This window comes from Ricinus communis, chromosome 8 (assembly GCF_019578655.1).
Source record: "Ricinus communis isolate WT05 ecotype wild-type chromosome 8, ASM1957865v1, whole genome shotgun sequence".
Lineage (NCBI taxonomy): Eukaryota > Viridiplantae > Streptophyta > Magnoliopsida > Malpighiales > Euphorbiaceae > Ricinus > Ricinus communis.
Window position 1 is genome coordinate 19,810,717 of NC_063263.1, and position 20,974 is coordinate 19,831,690.

At 31.6% G+C, this 20,974-nt stretch overlaps 2 protein-coding genes across 3 annotated transcripts; both read right to left on the reverse strand.

Moving 5' to 3' along the window:
• Nucleotides 1-2,033: 2,033 nt before the first annotated feature.
• On the reverse strand, nt 2,034-10,951 carry LOC8269748. Its single transcript, XM_015726211.3, has 4 exons — nt 9,455-10,951; nt 6,786-7,041; nt 3,300-3,477; nt 2,034-2,784 (listed from the first exon to the last, which is right to left on the reverse strand). Exons 1-4 carry the CDS (start codon nt 10,830-10,832, stop codon nt 2,242-2,244), a joined length of 2,355 nt encoding a protein of 784 aa, XP_015581697.1. The 5' UTR covers nt 10,833-10,951; the 3' UTR covers nt 2,034-2,241.
• A 1,394-nt stretch (nt 10,952-12,345) lies between these two features.
• On the reverse strand, nt 12,346-17,333 carry LOC8269747 (PTI1-like tyrosine-protein kinase 3). 2 transcript variants are annotated; one of them, XM_015726212.3, is made up of 8 exons: nt 17,163-17,333; nt 16,142-16,316; nt 15,016-15,272; nt 14,753-14,879; nt 14,373-14,646; nt 13,075-13,207; nt 12,917-13,003; nt 12,346-12,788 (listed from the first exon to the last, which is right to left on the reverse strand). In XM_015726212.3, the coding sequence occupies exons 2-8, from the start codon at nt 16,233-16,235 to the stop codon at nt 12,654-12,656; spliced, it is 1,107 nt and encodes a 368-aa protein (XP_015581698.1). In that variant the 5' UTR covers nt 16,236-16,316; nt 17,163-17,333; the 3' UTR covers nt 12,346-12,653. The 2 variants fall into 2 exon arrangements, with proteins under 2 accessions (XP_015581698.1, XP_002530551.1); XM_002530505.3 differs by lacking the exon at nt 17,163-17,333 and adding an exon at nt 16,843-17,030.
• Nucleotides 17,334-20,974: the final 3,641 nt, after the last annotated feature.

Consider the following 20,974-nt stretch of genomic DNA (forward strand, 5'->3'; position numbering starts at 1 on the left):
ATATAATTAATCTTAGATTTTAAGGGCTGTCCTCTTTCTCTTAAAGGTGTAAGAGGAGAAAAGAAAAGAACAATATATAAATGTAGATAATTTGATAACCACCTAGGAATTTATCTTTTAAGTAGATTTTTTTAAAATATATTAAAATTAATAAAAAATATTATTTTTACTGTTTTAACTTTTTTAATATTATTTTTTTAATTTTTTAAATTTACGGTGTGGTTGTTTTGTAGCTGTTTTTTTTTTCAGTTATTTTATCCAAAAACAACAAGAGAAAAACTAAAAAATAGCCAAATCTGTAATTTAAAAATTAAATTAAAAAAAATATTTTTATATTTTAACACAGTAAAAATAAAAATAAAAATCATAAATTTGAAAAATAAAATAAAATATGGGTATTTCTGAAAAAAAAAATAATTTCGTTCATTTTATAGTTTATGAATTTCTTACAGTGTGCATAACATTAAGTAGACATTATTTCATAATACCATAACATAATTAATACCAAAAGTGAAACCATATGAAATGATTCTAAAACTTCTAAAGTGATGATATATAAATTTAATAGCAAACATGTGGCCCTCACAGGAAACTTCAAAGAGATTGCCTAAATTTGAAGTTGACTTTTTCCATGATGACTTTTGACTTGTTGCACCTTATAGCCTAGTCTACACCAATTTAGTCAAGATTATAATGTTAACTATAATATTTTAATTAATTGTAGTATTAGTCTTAATTATAATATATTTTAATAAACTATAATATTTATTCTCCCTTAATTGAGAAGGGATTAATCTGTCTTTAATTTTTAATCCAGTATAAATATAGGGCATTGTAGCATTTATTTCGAAAAATAAAATAAAATTTGAATCTTCGTTATTTATTTTTACCATTTTAGTGGGTATTTCAAATTTCTTATTGGAATATGATATATTTAACTATTAGCCTATATCAATGTTGTTTATATATTATATAAAGTAAATTGATTTATAAATTTAAATATAGTAATTATTTTAGTAATTTATTTAAAATTCTAAAACTATTGACATAAACATTACTTATTTATATGTTCTAATTTTTTTAATAGACCTACGGGATTCAGTTAAATTATAAAATTTAATACATATCATTGACTATTTAGGTTAATAAATTTTAAAAAATATAATTATTTAATTTAAGGAATTAATATTATAACTTGAAAATACAAATACCAATATCCACATAATTTTCCTGGTTGAAACAAGAGTAAGATTTTGAAGAGAGAACTAAAATTTTAATTATATTAATTATTAAACTTGAAAATGGATATTACAAATTGAAAATACTAATTCAATATAAGCTATTAATTAATATAAATATTTATATTAATTTGATTTTACACTTCAATTGAATTAATTCACAAAAACAACTGAAACAATGTAAAATTAGTAATCATTATATCGATATGTTTAAAAACTTAATTTTTTAAGGTAATTACTAAAATATTAAGACTGTTAAAGTAGAATTTTATATTAACATTTATATTATGTTAAGTTTTATACTTCAATTGGATTATTTAAATTCATAAAAACAATTGAAAAAATGTAAAATTAGTAGTTATTATATCGATATGTTTAAAAATATAAGATTTTTAAGGTGATTACTAAAATTATTAATAATTATTAAAACTTTTGAAATAGATTATTAATAATTATTAAGGTAATTACCAAAATTTAATAGCTTGTATTAATTCAACAAGCTATTAATTATATTAAAAAATGTCTATATAGTTATTAAACTTGAAACTTCATGTTATAAATTGAAAATATAAATATTAAAATATAAAAAAAATATCTCGGTCAAAATAAGATATTTTTGTAAAAGAAAAAAGTCAAATTAAATAAAAAGATCAATAGAGCAGTGTGTGTGTATATATAGGGACATTTACAAAGTGAACTAACTAATATAATACAACAAACCAACTTTTAAGGAAAAATGGTAATTAGTCATTTTCTTTCATTTTAACTCAACAGCAACAATATCAATGGAAAGACTAACAGAAAAGGAAATTAGTAAATTTAGTATATAATATCTAAAAGTGAAATCCATGGAAAACCTCATAGGCAACTCGTAATTATCCCTAAGAAGTGAAGCCCCCACCCATAATATAGCTAATGAATTTCTCCAGCAACTATGAATCCAATGCAACGCAAGGTGAGTAATTATAAACTCAGCCACAACTTTAGCCTATGGTCTCCCCCTTCATCTCACCTCAGACTGTCCAAAGTACCTGCCTGAAATGGCAATGAGAATATTAAGCATTATAACCTCATCATCCAGCTCAGATTTCACAGCTCGTATGCTAGCACACTTGCGAAGCAGACTACGTAGAGCAGCACATGTATCAGCATCTAGCGGAGTATCAACTGCCGCACATAGAGCAAAAAGCCACACGCAGTCATTTTTTGATAGTGTGTTCATGGTTTCTGCCAAGCTTATGCGCTTCCTCAGCATTGAAACTCGTGCAACAGAATCCATTGCTAAAATTGCAGACATTGTAGGGTAGTTGCGAGAAGAATCACTGTCCCCAGTCTTTGCCACAGATGCCTGGTCAATGATGTTATCAGGGCAGGAATCCTCAAGCAGTCGATAGGAATGGACTTCATCAGTTCTGAGGTTAGCAAATTTTTCAACAATAATATCTTCATCGAGCTGATGGGAGGAAGTATTCTGCTCATGATCAATATCAATTGATTGCAATTTATAAGAAATTTCACTGCTGGAATCCCCAGTTCGAGACAAATACTGAAACACAAAGAGAAGCAGAAGATAATGAAGTTAGTTCCATAGATTATGGAAACATTCAGCAAAACAGCATCCTCCTCTTTTCCTTTCTTTTTTTTTTCTCTTTTTTTCTGGTGATGGCTATAATAGATATAGCTCTTATAGGCAAAACAGACAGACGCTTTCTAATATTTTCAGACTTCTATAAACATCTAAACACAAAAAGAATGTTTGAGCTAGAGATAAAGATAAAATTCAACAAAAATTGACTCTGATGTTCAAGTTATAAATCATTTCCCCTCATTACTCTGAGACCAATTAAAGCTCCATTTCTACAGGCATTGATACCTCCACATAAACAACACCACTAGTGTACAAATTATTTAAGCCATGCTGATCAAGCTTTCATAATTAACTTTGAACAGAGTATTACTGCCATTCTTGTCAAGCATCAAAACAGCGATCAGAAGTTCATTTTTGAAAAGATAATATAAGTAATAAAGACGCTCTGCCAAGAGCTTGAGCCAGAACTATACCATCCTTAGCTCTGAAAAATCAGTAAGAAATGCATCCTCCCACTGCTTCAATGGCAGGAAATGTTCTGGACACTTGGCGATCTCAGGAATCTGAGGCATATAAATGCTTTGCTCTCTATTAACTTTACTTTTATCAAGCTTGGCCACCTTTACTTTAGGAATATGATCAGCTTCCCACCTAAATAGAGAGAGCAATTAAATCAGTTTGATTCCAAAATTACATTTCAACAAGGTTATGCTAAAAGTCCCCTATTGGAAGTGCTAAATCTAATGTAAATTAAATATAAATTGTATAAGCTCAAAGTAATAAACTTAAAGAAAACATGGCTAGGACTCTAATTTGATGTTTGGTATTTTAACAAGAGATAACAAGCGAAAAGACTCAGAAGCTTCACAATGCTAGCTGCACAAAACTTTCATACATTCACAAGTTAATTGTTTGTCTTACTATGTGTTTGCTTTAAAGCCATGTTAGAAAAAGCAAATAAACATAAGCATGGCAGTATACTTAGCATAGTTAGGTTCATTTATGGGATGTGTTCAGGGTTATAATGTTAGCAAGTCATACTGGAAGGAACTTAACCCAATTCTAATCCATACTATGGAAATTAGAAGAGAGTAGCAATTGGCTTTGATTGTTGCAAAAATTTTCTCAATGGCTCATCTCTTGGACATTCATTTCAGTGTCATTCAGGCTACTTCTGAGATCACTTTACAATTGTTTCAATCTCATTTTGCAGTTTTTAAGATGTGGGTATCTTTTGACATTTCTTAGGTTTTAGGGTTTTCTTTTCTCTTCTTTATAGGTTGGGTTTTTCCTAATTTTGCCAATACAAAAATTAAACCTATGGATGATTCAGACCACTTTTGGGCGATCCCAAATTTATTTTTGGTCATTTCGGGCTTCTGGGTTAGATTTTCAGTCAGAAATTGTTAGCCTCAACAGATATTGGACTTCGATTTTCTCGTTCTATGGTTTTCAGGTTTAAAATGGCTTTGCACCAGGTTTCTGGACAAAATTGGTAGCTGCAAAAGATATCACATCTTATAATAGTCCACTACAGTCATCTAGTCTCCACCTGTACAAAATCATAATGCAATATAAGATCACATTCCCTTCTTGTCTCTCATTCTTAAGAAATTGTTTAATCTATTAAATAAAGAATCTCCATCTAGGAAATAGGACATCAAGTACCACAAATTTTTAAGAATTCCAAAAGAAAAGCATATAAGAGGCTTTATTCTCTAGAGGGACAAGGAGCCTGCTTGGTCACACATACTGAGCAGAGTGATATTTTATCGAGTAAACTGCAGATGTATATAGAGCTTTATCTCTTGATATATGTGTTCCAACAAAGTAAAAATACTTGTGAGCAAGCATTTCTGGACTGCTCTGTGCATGGAATGTGTTACAGGCCTTTTACTTCTAAGCGGTGAGCAACATTTCATGAACTTCTGGATTTTTTTCTTTTTTTCTTTTCAAATTAGGGGTTCAGAAAGAAAAATAAAACAACAGATTCTATATGAAGTTTTGGAAATGGCATGGTGAATCTGATTTGAACATGGTACAACAATCTTCAAGGAATATCTTCTGTGAAACTTAATTGATATGAGTGGTTTTGGTTACAAATGTTCTGTCAGTGATTTGTTTAGAGGGATCCCATTTTGCTTATATATATATTGAAGAGGAACATATCCCTCTTTTCTTCGTCCACTACATAGCAGTCACCAAGATGGCAGCACATCACACATCTAGCACAAAAACATGAATTACAAAATTGTAAACCTAAGGTTCAAGAATGTGCGGCCCAAAGAATGGCCACTAGTATAGGATCTAACTTGCATCTTAAATTTCAGCATACTTGCAACATGGACTGAGCAATGTATTATCAAATGCCAACCATATCAAGAGATATTGTATTCACCACAGTTCTACTCTAGCAACAAATAAAGCAATAGTAAACGAATAACACCACAAAACAAGTACAAGTTGCCATAAGAGCCTGTTATTTAGGCATAGAAAAAAATATCCACAGTTAGACAAGATGCCCTTGTTCTTCCTATTTGTATATGCCGTTGGGATCAATCGAAAGAGATATATATATATGGAATTAATTAATAATCTTGAATTGAAAAGGAATGCCATTTAGTTGTTTGGGGAAAAGAAATAATAAATGTCTAATTAAATGATCATCTACATGATCTTTAACACAGTGCAAATTTAAACAAAAAGTATGTATAGAAATTATGTAATTGAGCAGTTCAACTAGAATTTTGATTTTGCAGATGCATTGGCAACTCAGACAATTGCTGATATATTTTAGCTTAAAATCATGTCAATTACATTTTTAATTAACTTCACATAAACCCTTTATAGTTTCCAAACATATTTCACTTAGAGAAAATGAATTTATATTCAATTCACTTAACTCAAATTATGTGGTTTTATGAGCGTCTCAGGTTTAAATTATTGCGAATAACTGCCGTATTTTTTAAGCTAATAGAATTTCAAACATACAATGAATACACTGTGACCTACAATCTTTTGAAGACAGGTTAAAGCTCGGAAGCAATGATTTGCATAATCATCAAAACATTGAGAATGGTTGAAGGAGAATAATGTAAGCAATTTAGGTTCAGCGAGGAATTTTCCCCATGAGATATTCTTTTCCCATTCGCTTGATCATCAAAATTGCATTGGATAATAAGGTTTGAATTTTTCCGAAGGAAATGGCATCATCATTGGTCATATGAATCATCGCAGACCTACAAACAGGTTTGAAGCTACAAAATTTCATGGTCTTCAATATAGGTAACTCTTCATCCTCAGAGAGAGAGAGAGAGAGAGAGAGAAGAAAAATTTGCTGTTTTCATTAAATGAAGAGCTAGCCTGCTTCAAAGCTGCTTAGAAATTCTAAAGGAATCTCATTATCAATTTGTGGATTTAAGATTTCTTGAGGGCATTCTCATGGTATGTCGATCGTCCTAAGTTCCAGTATTGCAAACACATATGAAATTGATGAATGCTCAGAAGTACCACCGTACAGTATAATTAACTTGAGTCATAGTTTCACAGTGTGGTACTCAGCAAATTTAGGAGAAACTTAATTGGCTAAAAGATTTGGTCATATTTTCCTTCAACATAATAATCCTACTTATAGCTTATTCTGTCTTGAAAATTACTCTTCCTAGAAAAAGAAACTTGAAGGAAAAAAAAAAAAAAAAAAAAAAAAAAAAAAAACAGCAGATTGACACTTTGATTATGGGATAACTAAACTTATGTTTCCTAAAAATTTAGAAATGCACCAGAATAGTTTTATGTATAAAGTACAAGCATTGCAAGGCATCACTAGATACTTATAGCTGCAATTCTCCAAATCATGAAATTCAGGAGATTAGATTAAGAGGCAGGATTAAATAACCCTGACCACATAAGCATGCAGATTCATTAGGGTAAAAGAAAACAGCAGGGATACAGGACGGTACCTGACTCGCCTAAGATATTCTAGACCATCTTCTGGAGGTCCAGAATTAAAGTCCGGTTCTCCTTCTACAAGAAAGGCGGGTCTTTGGATGCTAGAATAATCATCATCGCTGTCCTCTCCTTCACTGGACTCACCTTCCACATAGGCATCTTCACCCCCAATACTCTCACTACAACTAGGATCCAGTCGATGTACATTTTCTACCTCATCATCTTCCATGTTTTCTAATTTGTCCAAATTTCTACAACACACTTGCCCTGAAATTAAGCAGAAAAATTAAAGTTCTTTTCATAATTTAAATATGAAGGTACTTCAACCAGGGGGAAGTAAGGAAAGAGAGAGAGAGAGAGAGAGAGATGCAAGTAACACTGAGCAGGTATAATCATATGTATTCATCCACACACAAAGCACTACCCGAAGAACACTTCATTAGCTTTCAATTGCAAAGAAAAGTCACAGATCATACTGTACAACAGAAGTTTATTCCAAAAGCTAAAACCTAGGTTGGTCAAAAACAAAACTTCCCATGTACAAGGACTGTACACAATTAGCATGCACAAAAAAATACGACAATCATTTGCACAGATACAGTTCAAGAGGTATGAGCTGCACATGTTGCAAATAAAGACTTTGCAGATTGCTTTAGACCATTCTTCAATGCACAAAAATATTCATATGATTCCATCTTCCCCTTGCTGCAACCATACCTGTCAACAACAAAAAAATAAAAATATCAAATTGACAAAGTCAGAGCTGAGCCGAGAAGGGAAATGATGGAGAAAATAAGGAAAAAAGAAAACTCGATGGACTTTTGATGACTTCATAAAGGAAAAAAAAGAAGTAACAGGTTTATTTTGAAAAAAGGAAAGAGATAAGGTTAAGGGAAAAAAAGAAAAAGCAAGTGAAGGACAAAGAAAACAAGAGTAAGACAAACTCGGAGAAAATGAAAAGAGAAAAGAGAAAGGTGAAAGAAAGCCAAGAAAAGAAAAAGAACCACTGATTTTCTAGTAAACAACACTGAAGATGGGAAAAATAGAACAAGCATTGAGCATTCCAGTTACAAGATCACAATGGGGCAAAAGGGAATGGCCGAAGAGAGGAAGAAAAGACTACAATGGACAAACTTTTCAAATCTCAAACATGAAACCGGGCTGTGGACAATGATAACACTTTGAATATGCCTTTGTAAAAAATTTCACTTACTCCATTGGTATGTTTTCACTAGAACAAAACACATAAAAGAGATAGGAACTTCATCAGGTCTGCAGCAAAAAAACATGGTTAATATTCATTTACGCCATTTTTAAGAACTTTAATTTCCTACATACGTTCCCGAGCTCTTTAACTTTCCTATAAACCTACCCCAACATCTATTTTACTAGTGCTACAGCATATCATGTCATTTAGAAAGTGCAGCTCAGACAAGAATTGAGGATGACCTCATTCATATAGGTCCACTTCATTAGTTCCAATGTAAACCCAGAAGGAAAATAGGAGTCAGATATAAATGAAGTAAAATCAAGCAGGATAGGAAGTTCCCAATTAATTACACATGATTAAGAAAAATGCAAGAATTAAGTTTACGCCTTACACCAGGAAAGCAATACACAGAGAAATTCATTAAAGTTACTGAGTTTTCAAAATCAACTAGACTAGGAAATTCATGAAAATCGACTGTTTTACTGTTTAGTTCCAATATCAGTTTCAATCTGAATCTACTAGAAACTCCTTCACATACAATAACAATATGCAAAGTCAAATTCATAATGAAAACTAGGAAGGATAAAATTTCCTAAACAGCTTAATATCCTTTCCGTCTTCCTAACTTATTGTTACTGCCAAAGAATATCAGTAACTTGAGGACCTAAGTTTCTACCTGGACCATTTATGCATGAATCAAAAACTCAGAAAAATTCAAATTTGTGAATATAGCTTATTCAAGGCTCTATCGAGAATGTAAACCCCTACTCCATAGTGGCAGGAATTCTTCTTGTTGCTTGATTTTTGCTCTTTTTGTTAACCCCACTGCCCCCACTTCCCTCTATGTGGAGCTGGCATAATTTACCAGCCACCCAGACATATGTTTGGCTGACATAGCAGAATAGAATACGATCAAACTATGTGACTACAGAAAATGAAAGAATGTGAGATTTTCAAAAGACAGAAAGGCAGACCCAAACAAGAATGAAAAATCACCTACCTGCTAGTCAAATCAGATCATAACAAGTATCAAGCTTAATTGTTCCTACAGAAGAAAACCAATTATCACTGTTTGAAAGCCTTAGGATACTACTTATATCTTATATCAAGTTAGAGTGCCCAATCAAGATCCTAAATCATTCCTGCCTGCAAGACTATATGTTTCTCCTTTCTTTTCTCATAGTATGCAATTATACTGTACTGTTTAAGCTTCCTCAAGCCAGAATACATTCAATTTATAGCAAGATGTCTACATATCATTTCCTCAACATGAGACGGTCTGGTTTAAACCAAAAATGCAGCAGAAAAGAAACAATACACAGCTGAGTTCAGAATGACTCAATGACATAAGTACTATAAACAGTTCAAAAGTATTCACAACAGCACTCTACAACTGAGTCCAATAATCAGTATGATTCAAGATGCTGAAAAGTAACTTGAAATCTTTAGCTTCAAAATAAATATACTAACCAAGAATTCCAGAGGCATCTTCCTTCCTTCCAACCCGCTTCCGAGGATCAAAGTCCAGGTGAAAATTCTTCTGATGATGCCTTGAGCTTGCCAAGTCATCATACTCCTTTATAACAGCGTCTTCAAGCCCAGTGTAAATAACTCTCCATAATTTCCTCTGTTGTACAATGTTCACAAACCTCAGGGCCTCCATCTCCTCCCTTGAGTACTTTCTTATTTGATCCCCATTCTTTTGATCACCATTGTGATATTGACCAATTTGGATTGTATTGATCATATCTTTTTCAGCTTGGGCCATTTTCTTTTGTCCGCCATTGATCACCAAACCCTTCTTCACATCCTTCCCCTTTCTTCTTGGTCGTTTTGCCTTCTTTCCATCAGCTTCTTGCTTCCCATTCTTCTTTAAATTCCTTTCTGCATTGTTTGCACCATCATTGCCAGTTTTTGCTACTACAACAGTACCAATTACTGCTGTATCATCAATCACTTCAACCTTCAGTGATTTTTTAACAGACTCATTGAGTCCTTTGAGACCCCCCAAGATTCCTGCAGTAGCGTCAAAACCCAGGGAGTTTTCCACATGAATTTTGTCTTTAAAGACTGAACCAGCCTCAACTTTTGCCAATAATTGCTTCTTCTTGGCTTCCAACAAAGTCTCCTTTTTCTCTTCAATGACAAAACTTATTTCATTTTCAACAGTTTTGCACTCCTTAAGGACTCCAGGTTTATCAGATTCTTCAATTCCGGAGAATCCCACTTCATTGTTCACACCATTATTAGTCTCTTCAATCTCTCCATGGTTATCTTCACCAACAAACACGAAATTCTTAGTTTCTTGCAACTGATCATCCAAGTTCCCTACCTTGCTTGAAGAACCCTCGCTATTCACATTACATGCAAAGGACCCAGAATCCAAATAACAAAGGAGGGCCTTTTCTTGACCACAAGAACCCAATATTTCTTGATTCTGTTCACTTTCTTGCAACTGCACATCCAAATTCCCGACATTTCTTGAATAATCCTCATCGTTCCCATCAGATACAGAAGAACCAGAATCCAAATCACAGAAAGCAGCTTTTTCTTGAGGACAATAATCCAATAGTTCTTGATTATGTTCAGGTAGAGTCAAAGAGGACTTAACTTTCTTCGAGGGACTAGGAATATCTTGAATGAATTGTTGGTCTTCTTTTGGAGAAGGTAAAGTAGCAATAAAAGACGATTCTTTTGAATCATTATCTTCTTCAGTAGGAGAAACAGTAGAGAAAGAATTGGAAAATTCTTGTTGTTGCTCAATAACAAGAACTGGAGTTTCTCCAATATCAGAAATTCTCCGTTTGGACCCAACGCATGCATCAGAATCCATATTATCCTCCGCCATTACTATGGGAAATTAGAGTCAGTTTTGTTTGGGAGATTGAAAGCTGAGAGTGAGAGTATTAGAGAGAGAGAATTGGGGTTTAGGATTTTGCGAGGGGTTTTGCATTACAGACGATGTGAAATGTTTATTTTATATATTATATAGACTGTCGCATAAGACCGCTAAGCTTTGAATATGAAAATCAAAAATAAAAAATGAAACTTCAAAAAGAAAAGTATTTTTCATTTTCTTTATTTGCCCTCTTTTAATTTTCACTTCATGGCATGATTACGTTTTATGAAGGGTTAAATGCTCTTTAACACAGAGGCTTAATCTATTTATTTTTTTATTATATTAAAATATTTTTAATTTTAATAATATTAATTACTACTTCTCTATTTTAATTTTTTTAATTAAATGATTAAATTAATAATTTAAAAATATAATTTAATTCTTAAATTTATTATTATAGAATAAAATTCGTTTATTATAATTAAATTAAAGTAAAAAAAATTAATATAAATTAAGTTTAGTATCTGACTAAAATAGTTAGTTAATATTTTTTATTTTCTTCAATTTCCAATTTTCGATACAATTTAATTTAAGTAAAATCTAAACATAGTGAAATTATAACAATACCTATTAAATTGCTATATAATTTAAGTTTGGGTATTAATATAAAATATATATTAATAAGTATTCCTACTTCTATTATAATTTTAGTATTTAATAAATATAATATATTTTAATTGTTTATTTTATTTAAAAATTTAAAATTAGATTATATAATAATTTTATAATATTGCTTCTGAAAGTAACAGCTTTAGCACGTTGAAGCTAAAAGAATATTTTATTAATGTGACAATATTATATAAAAAAAATTCTCGTCTAATCCTATATACTAAGTTATGCGTGAAACATACTCGCTAATTTAAATAATTAAATATACTTCAGTTATTTAAGGATAAAAATATGTGCATATAATTAAAAAAAAAGTTTAGAGAAGATGTCCAATTTCACCCCTAAAATTTTTACGTTTTATCACATTGCCCCTTAAGTTTTTTTTTTTTTCTCAAAAATGCCTTTAGATATACAAACGTGTTACGGGGTTTCTCTTAATAATGCCATTTCGTCCCCAGAATTTCTCTTATACGAAAGAGTGGTTTTTGCCAAATTTATTTGGAAGCAGATTTGACACTTATAATTGATTGCTGAACCTCCGAGAGTTTCATTTGGTTTTGGTCTTATTAAGAGGGATTTAAATCGTAATTTTTGTGGTGTTTTTTCTATAAGCATTTTTTCGGATTTTCCCTTTGGTTGTTTAAAAAGAAAAAGACCATTTATTTTACAAAGGATCAAAACAGAAAATCTGTTACTGATTATGGAAAATTTAGTTCAAATAGGACCTTAAAGCTTATGAGCCAATATCAGACTTTTGCAGGACCCTGATGATCAACTAGCATTTGCACCTAATTTTGGAGCACATATAATGTGAGACCCAACATTATTTATAAATATTATAACACCATTTCCATTGAGCACAAAGGGTATATCCATTGAAATCAAACAATAATAACATATTCTGCCGCATAATCCATTCCCCAACATTGATCTTTTTATGACTCAAAAAAAAAAAAAAGAAGCATCAGCAGCCTACCAGCAGCAACCAACAGACATGGAGATAATCAGTGATGTTAAATAAGCCAAATTCCAACCTACACATCCAATCCCATTTACTAACAATCAAAAAATATAGTGTTAACCGAACAAATCCGCAAGCAAAGTAATCAAACTGTGCACAAGTTGTAATTCTTCCCAACTAGAGAAACTGTTTCTTTGCTTCTAGGTCTCTGGAAGAGGAGGAGCTGGAGCTGGAGCTGGAGCCTTCAAAAGGGGTTGGAGTGCCTTAACAACAATGCTCATATTCGGTCGGAATTCAGCCTCATATTGCACGCATAATGCAGCCACGGCTGCAAGCTGGAAGAAATGCCAAACAATCACAACATCAGTAGCTCACAAAAAGTGCATCCAGGTGCCGCAGAAAAAGAGAGTGAGAGAAGCATGAAGGGATTAACATTATAGCTCTCTTATAAGACAGGTGATACCTTGGCCACTGCTTTAGGGGGATACTCTCCCTTCAACTTTGGATCCACGCATTGTTTGACTTTGTCCTCGCTCAGTCTCGGAGTAGCCTAGCAAAAAGTAATTTTGTGTCACAATGTGTATCTAATGCAAAGGGGGACAAACAAGGCAGACAACTCACCCAAGTGACAAGACTCTGCTGCCCACGTGGCATGGTATGATCAACAGGTTTCCTCCCAGTTAGAAGTTCTAGAAGAACAACCCCAAAACTATAAACATCACTCTTCTGTGTTAATTGTCCAGTCATTGCATACCTGTGGATCAGTTAGACAATTCAAATATCAGTTATATCACTCCAGAACAACTGATAGTTATTAAAGAAGAAAACAATAACAACAATAGTATAACATTAAAAGAAACAAAGAAGTCAAAAGTTGATAACCGAAAAAATATGGGGGTTCATATATGGAAGTACATAACTCACACCAAGTGTTAGCATCATAAAAACACAGAGCAGTAGAAGCTCCACATAGTATAACCCTTCCTGGAAAGGCCAGTTAAGGACTCAACTATTTCCCTCAAGTAATAATGACAGATCAAGGACAAAATGCAATGGCGCATATCTGGAAGATAATTATAATTCAAATAAGCAGTTGCCAGTAGCGCATTGGAGAAAGAAAACTGAATGTGACAACAGTATAAGAGGCCAAGGCAGTTAGCAAAATCCTCCTTTGAACTACATCGCAGAGACAGAAACACATCGCATATGGACACCCACCAAAAAGAACCACCTATAAACACAATTAACAACACTCCTAGTTTATTTGAATAGAAATCTTCTAAATAACAACTTAGTTCAACCAACAAATAGCATACCAGGGTTTCAGAACAATAGAAGCAGAGGAAGAACAAGTCCCAGATGATTACCTTCTACAACAATTCTATTGAATTTCATAATCCACACTCAAGGACATGACACACATACGCACTCATGTTCACTACATATACTTAAGAGGTAACCAAGCAATTTTTAAAACAAGTTCGGGAATTACTACAACAATTTCTTCACTATCTATAGCTATCCCAAACACACCAATATTAGTCAGATTAGACATTTAATGCTATAATTACAAAGTCAATCACCATCACAACAGAGAACAAAATTGACCTGTCTGATATCCAGTTAGTTTCCACATCCAAGGCCTTATTCCCATGCCCAAACATGACTCAAAATTCAAGTTCTTAATACATTAAAAACATTAATTTACTAATGCAACTCTTATCAATAAAATCGATGATGTAATGTATCTTGACCATGTTGTGACTTCATGTCAAAAGGCACTTATAAACTAAACTTTTATCATTGTGCTTGTTCCTGGTGTTTTACAACACCTAGTAACAAAATTTGCATTAATATGCACATGCGAACTATTAAGCATGATTACGACCAAACAAGAAGAAGTGTCACAGAAGGATTACTCTGGAGCATGATAACCAAAGGTTCCCAAAACACGAGTAGAATGAAGACGAGCAGCCATGTCAGGAGCCTGATTTGAAAGGTTAAAATCTGCAATCTTGGCTTTGAAGTCTTCAAATAGAAGCACATTGCTTGATCTGATATCTCTGTGTATTATAGCAGGTTGCACCTTCTCATGCAAGTATTCCAACCCCCTTGCTGCATCAACCGCAATTTTTACACGCTGCATCCAATCAAGTGTGGGACCTGGTTGTGCTCCTTGAACTCCCTTTCTACCTGTCATCACAAAGATATGAAGGCCAACCAAAAAAAATTTCCAATAAGATTTTCTATTCACTGATACAGTGGATGTAAAATAAAAACACACAAGATGAGCTCACACCATGCAATATATCATGGAGTGATCCCATAGTCGCAAATTCATATGCAAGCACTCGGAGATTTCCTTCAACACAGTAACCGAGCAACTCCACAACATTATCATGCTTCAATCTGGACACCATGGAAACCTGAAATCAAAAACCAAAAATCATAAGGCATCTTAAGAGACTGAAAAGGAAAAATCATTCAAAAGAGATTTGATTAAAATCATAACAAAAAGAAATAATAACAGATATATTTTCATTCCCCTAATAGCAGACGTACCTGAGTCAAAAATTCAACATTTGACTCTTGCTCAGATGCAACATCAAGTTTTTTTACTGCCACAGCTTTCCCGTTGTCTAAGTTGGCATAATAAACTCTTCCATATGATCCTTCACCAATCAATGCCTTTGAACCAAAATTGTCAGTCTTCTCTTTCAGTTCTTCCAAAGATAATGCAGGTACTTCAATAGGTGGTGCTTCCTTCTGCACTTCAGATCTGACCGGAGCTGACACCTTCGAGCCTTTCACAGGGTTGCCTAAAGGGTAGATTAAGATGATCAGATATTGACATTTATGAGAAGAACCATGCGTACTAGTAAACGGAAAAAGAAAAAGTCAAATTAGGTCGTAAGGCATGAGGCCAAACAGCAAACATAAAACAAAATAGGTATAAACAATCACCTATGAACATATATTATAACGCCCTTCATTCGACATTCTCTATGTTAGAGACAGCAAAGCTACAATACAAGTTATTAATTACTTCCATCTCTCTTTCTTTAAAACCAGCCCACAAATTTCAAGTACCAATTCCTTGGGATTGTAATGCAATAACTGATTTAGAAACCAATGCAGCAGAAAGATGCCTGCAGTAATTCAGCAGTTGCCAGTGGAGTAACACATTGATCAGTTTAAGCATTTTGGCAATACAACTGCATGCAATGGTAGTGGTAATTGTAATGTTCAAGGGCACAGGAGTAATGTTATGGAGTTATTAACTCTCCAGACTCTGCTGAGGCATAATCCAAATTGTTTATACAAAGGATTAAATCTCAATTGTGGGGCGAAACAATCAACTTTAGGTCTCAATTCTTGAAAATGTTTTTAATAAAATATGATTAGATTGAAGAAAAACTTGCTAAAAGCATGTTTCCAGACTTCCTACAAAGTTCCCATACTTTAAATACTTTTCTTTCTCATATCATTAAAATCCCAAGAGTGACAATTCAACACACTGAGGCATCTAAAAACTAAGTACTAAATCACGAATGTGAACTGAAAAAATTACAATCTTAATGATAAACATGAATAAGTGTCCAACAATGCCAAACCTCAAATTCACCTTAACTTATTATAATTATAACAATTTGCTCCGTATAAGACAAGATTGAGAGAGAAAAAGTACCATCTGCATAGTGTTTTGGGCTCCTTAGGTGATCATTCTCACGAGAGGGATATGACTCCTCTACCTGACAGGTGCAACAGAGCCACCTCCGCATCTTGTCTCTCTTCCTTAAAGATAAATCGTCTACAGATTTTGGTTTCTCCAGTACAAAGTAACCAGGAGAAGGCGCATGTGCCTAAATCATACCCACAAAATAAAATCTTTAAATTAATAGAAATTAACAAATTACATCCAATCAAATACCAGAATACATTATAATGTAGAAAAGAAGGTTGCCATCCGAAGCATATACAATCCCATGAGTAGAAATCCTGGAAATGATAAGAGTGCCTTTCTTCTATAGAATGTAGCAATTATCAAACCATAGAATCTAAAATTATGTTGTGCTTTTTTTATTAAATGGAGAAAAACACAATTCAAAAACTGCTACAACATCTTATAATTAAATGAAGTGTAATTAACCTGCAGGAAGAACACAAAACATTTACAATCACATAGTTTACTATAATTTATGCAAAATGGAGCATAATTGATCGTGTTTAAGAAAAATAAGAGCGACCCATTAATCCAATTATTCCAAAAAAATGGACCAAATAAACATTACTTCTTTCCAAATCCCATAGGAAATGCATAAAACTTTTCTTATCTAAAACTTTCAATTACAAAAGAAAAAGAAAAAAAGGAGACCCATTAATTCTCACCCCAAATTTATGCTGATGATAATCATCTCCCATTAAATTCCAGGAATAAGAAATTCAAGATCACAAACAAATCAAGAAAATAGAGAATTCAAACCCTAAATTCCAAAATACAACTAAAGAAAGAGAGAATCAGGAAAAAAAAAAAACCAAAAGAAAGTGAAAATGAAATGAATGAAAGGGAAAGACCCAGTTTAAAAAAAGAAAAAAAAAACTTCAATAACAAATTATAAGAAAAAAACAGCAAAAAGAACAAATAAAAACTAAAACGGAAGAGATCGAAACCGAAAATAGACAAAACAATAATAAAAATAAGAATATACCTGCAGTGGATTTTATTTTTAATATTTTTCTCTCTCTAACTCACTGGAATTCTGTCTTAAAAAAGAACTGATGGTTTTAAATTTAAGAATTTTGGGTTAGAGAGAGAGAGAGAGAGAGAGATGGGTTTGCTTTCAAAAGAAGTGAAAGAGAAGAAGAAAAAGGAAAATACAGATAGACAACGCGCAAAGGAGAAGAAATTTATAATATTATAGCATTTACTTGTAACGGTTTTGTTTTCTTTTTTCCTTTGGCTTTTTATTTTTTGAAATGATTATTTTGGAAAAAGAAAACTAATAGAAAAAAGAAAAAGTAAAGGGTGCGGCCGTGTGGGGCGGTGGACAGAGAGGAGAGAAAGAGGCGGAAATGGAATATTATCGGTGTGATGTGGTGACATATGAGATGGTATTTTGCTTTTAAAAGTTTGTAAGATTATCCGTTTTAACAAAAATATTACAATGTATTAATATTATATTTTCCTGTTATAACCTCCTTTATGTTTTCTCTTTTTCTTTTTTAATAAATATAAAAATATAAAAAAAAATATATTTTATTATTAACAGTTGTTATATGTTAAATTTTTTAAAATATTAAATCGACAGATTATTGACATATATTTATTAGTTTTAAATAATTAAATATAGTTTAATCATTCAAAATTAAAATATAAAAAATTTATATATACGTATTACTTTTATATTAGTTGTAGTATATTTAATATGAAATTTAGCATGTATATTTTATTTTGAATTAAATATTTATTTATTTTTTATATTTATCTAATATATAAGTTGGTTTTGTATTTTTTATCATATTAAATTTTTTTAAAATTTTAATAAAATTAACTATTATTTTTCATATTAGCCACTGATAATTTAAGATTATAATTTAATTCTTGAACTTATTATCAAGTATCAAATTTGTCTAAAATTAATTTTATTATTAAATCAGAAAAAATAATGTTATTATTTTCAGAACATATTAATTTTACTGTCTAACTAAAATAATTAGTTAATGTTTTTTACTTGTTCTTATTTTATTTAAAAATTAAGACTAAATTAGATAACAATTTAATAATATTGTTTGAAAAATAAGTGTTTTTAATATGTTTAAATTTTTTAGGATTGTATTATGCTAAAAATAAAAGATACAAGCAAATAAAGAAATATTAAATTAATTATTTAATTAGACACTAGAACTGACTTGTACTAAAAATAAGAATTTACTCTAGTTCGAAAATAAAATTAATTTTAGATGAGTTTAATACTTGATAATACGTTTAAGAATCAAATTATAATTTTAAATTGCTAGTTTAGTCCTTCAGCTAATATGGGAGGAATAGTGTTAGTTTTATTAAAACTCAAGGGAGATTTAATATGATAAAAAAGTACAAAGACCGACTTATATATTAGACTAAACCTCAAAAATAATATTTAACTCATTTATTTTTCAATATTAGTATTGTACTTTGGTATTGATTTCGTTTTGTATCCGATGAAATTATTGACCAACTTTTGCTAATATGATTATAATTTCGAAGATAGGAAAAAATGGATCAGTAATAGAATTGCTAACTCATTAGTAGATATTTCAGAATTTTTCTTATAATTTTTATTTGAAATTCTTAAATTTAAAGTCTGATTTTAACCATTGCAATAAATGATAAAGGAAAAAAAAAAAGAGAAATAAAAAATAAATAAGAAGTTAGATTGTGAGATCTTCTTATGAACCTTAACAAATATGAGTTAAATATTAAAAATATACATATATATGTTATTAGATAATTTATTTGCTTACTTAAACAACATCATGATGGTTCTTGCATATAAGCTCAAAGTAACAGTCATTATGAAGTGAGAAAATTATAGCTATAAGGCAATGCCTTTCAGTTTGAAATATGCGGAGGCAACTTATCAGAAAATAGCTACAATTATACTTTATAGTATCATGCATAAGAAGGTAAAACATCATATAGATAACATGATGCTCAAGTCAGAAACGACGAAAGGGCATTTCCGAGCTATGGATAAGTTTCTTGAACAATTTAAAGAGGTATAATCTAAGGTTGGACTTCAAGAAAAGTGTCTTTAGAGTTACATCGGGAAAGCCATTAGAGCACATATTATGAGTCATATATAGATGATGTGTTACTTATAAGCACTTATTTCTTAACAATATGACCCAAGTCAAATGAATTTTAGAATCTAAATTTATCATTAAAGATCTAGATTTTCTAAATAACTTTTAGGTATTTGATATTGCTAGATCTTTTATAGTAACTTTTTTTAGTTAATGAAAGTATATTATCGACATTCGGTTTTTTTGGAAGTTAAGCTCCTTGCTTTAACTTTTTCTAAGAGAACTGAAATTTAATCTAAGTGAGGAATCTTTTTCTAATCGTAATAAATGTAAAAGGCCCATTGACATGCATTTTTATGTTGATATTTCTTGCCTTGACATTAACTATATTATAATAACATCATAATAAGTTCATTAGTGAAGGAAGGTAGTTATATTAGAATATTGTAATGCCTTAATATTTAAAAGCCTAGTATAAACAACTTGGTACTTCTAGACATAGTATTGGAAGAATGTTTAATCAAATAAGCGTATATATATTTTACATAGTATATGATTGCATTGACAGTTATCTAAAAAAAGCATGCTAATCATCTCAGTAAAGCAAAACATGTTGAAAGAGTGTAATGATTAAAAAAAAAGTTGTAACACCCGGAATTTTTTTTTATATATTTAATAGTGAGTTTTTATTTAAGTTAATTTTAGCTTTATTTTTATTCAACTAAACTATTTGAGAAATGATTATATTTTGGTTATTCAAATTTTCCCAAATGCATATTTATATAAATAAAATTATATATTGGAAAATTATGATAGAAATTGTAAGGGATGTTTTTATAAAAGAATTTTGAGAAAATTGGTATTGAGTATTTGATGATTTTGTGAGTCAAAAATAATTGTTTGTCAGTTGCCTGCCTTGTATTTTTGTGCTGTGTGGCGGAGTCGGGAAATAGTGAAGTTTGGGGACCCGACTCCCGTTGTTTAAATTGTTGGATATTTGGAGTGTTTTTCTAGCAGGTCCTGGACCCGTTTTTACGGGGGGTAATGTTCGTGTTGTAGGGGAGGTTCTGTCGGATTTTCGGTAGAATTCTCCCGAGTCGAGATTCTTAGACAGTCAGTCCTAGGAGTCTAGACCTAGGATTAATGATCGATTGTCTCAGCGTATTGATAAATTGTTTTCCGTGATTAGATGATCATACATTCGGCTCGCTCCAACCGAGGCATCGGAGCAGAGCTAGGAGGTCGCCCAATCCTGTGAGTTAAAGTCATTTAATCATTGCACTATTGCTAAGTCTGATTTAATATGCTATTTTGAAAGTTCATGCATAATATGATTATTAGTATCGCAAGATAAATGATTTCACTTGATTATTAAAATTTGAAATAATATAAATATTATTATTAGTATGTTATAATAAGATAAGCGTTATTATTTTTCCCCTCACAAATTGCACGTTGTTTTACCTTAAATCTTTAATCTTTATTTCGATATGTGTTGGTTGAGTTCATCAGATAATGATATTTATTATATGTGATGATTGCGAATTGGAAAATGTGGCTTGTAGAACATGCCTTTGATGGGTTACATCGGGACGCGTCATACCGGTAATGATCATGGATATAAGGTTATTATGGATTTATGCACTGATCGAGCTTGCTCTCTGGTCGAGTTCGATTGATTGCCGGAGTTAAGGTCCCTGATCGAGCAATGCTCTCTGGGCGCCGGCTTATTTGG

What these genes read in the sequence shown, in the direction of transcription:
- LOC8269748 (XM_015726211.3), bottom strand. Translation starts at nt 10,832, where the DNA reads ATGGCGGAGGATAATATGGATTCTGATGCATGCGTTGGGTCCAAACGG. An exon ending in GAATATCTTAGGCGAGTCAG is followed by an intron (nt 3,478 to 6,785) that starts GTACCGTCCTGT and finishes CTCTCTATTTAG; the next exon opens with GTGGGAAGCTGATCATATTC. An exon ending in ATTTTTCAGAGCTAAGGATG is followed by an intron (nt 2,785 to 3,299) that starts GTATAGTTCTGG and finishes TTTGTGTTTCAG; the next exon opens with TATTTGTCTCGAACTGGGGA.
- LOC8269747 (XM_002530505.3), bottom strand. Translation starts at nt 16,875, where the DNA reads ATGGGAGATGATTATCATCAGCATAAATTTGGG. An exon ending in ATCATCAGCATAAATTTGGG is followed by an intron (nt 16,317 to 16,842) that starts GTGAGAATTAAT and finishes GGTATGATTTAG; the next exon opens with GCACATGCGCCTTCTCCTGG. An exon ending in ACTCCATGATATATTGCATG is followed by an intron (nt 14,647 to 14,752) that starts GTGTGAGCTCAT and finishes TTGTGATGACAG; the next exon opens with GTAGAAAGGGAGTTCAAGGA.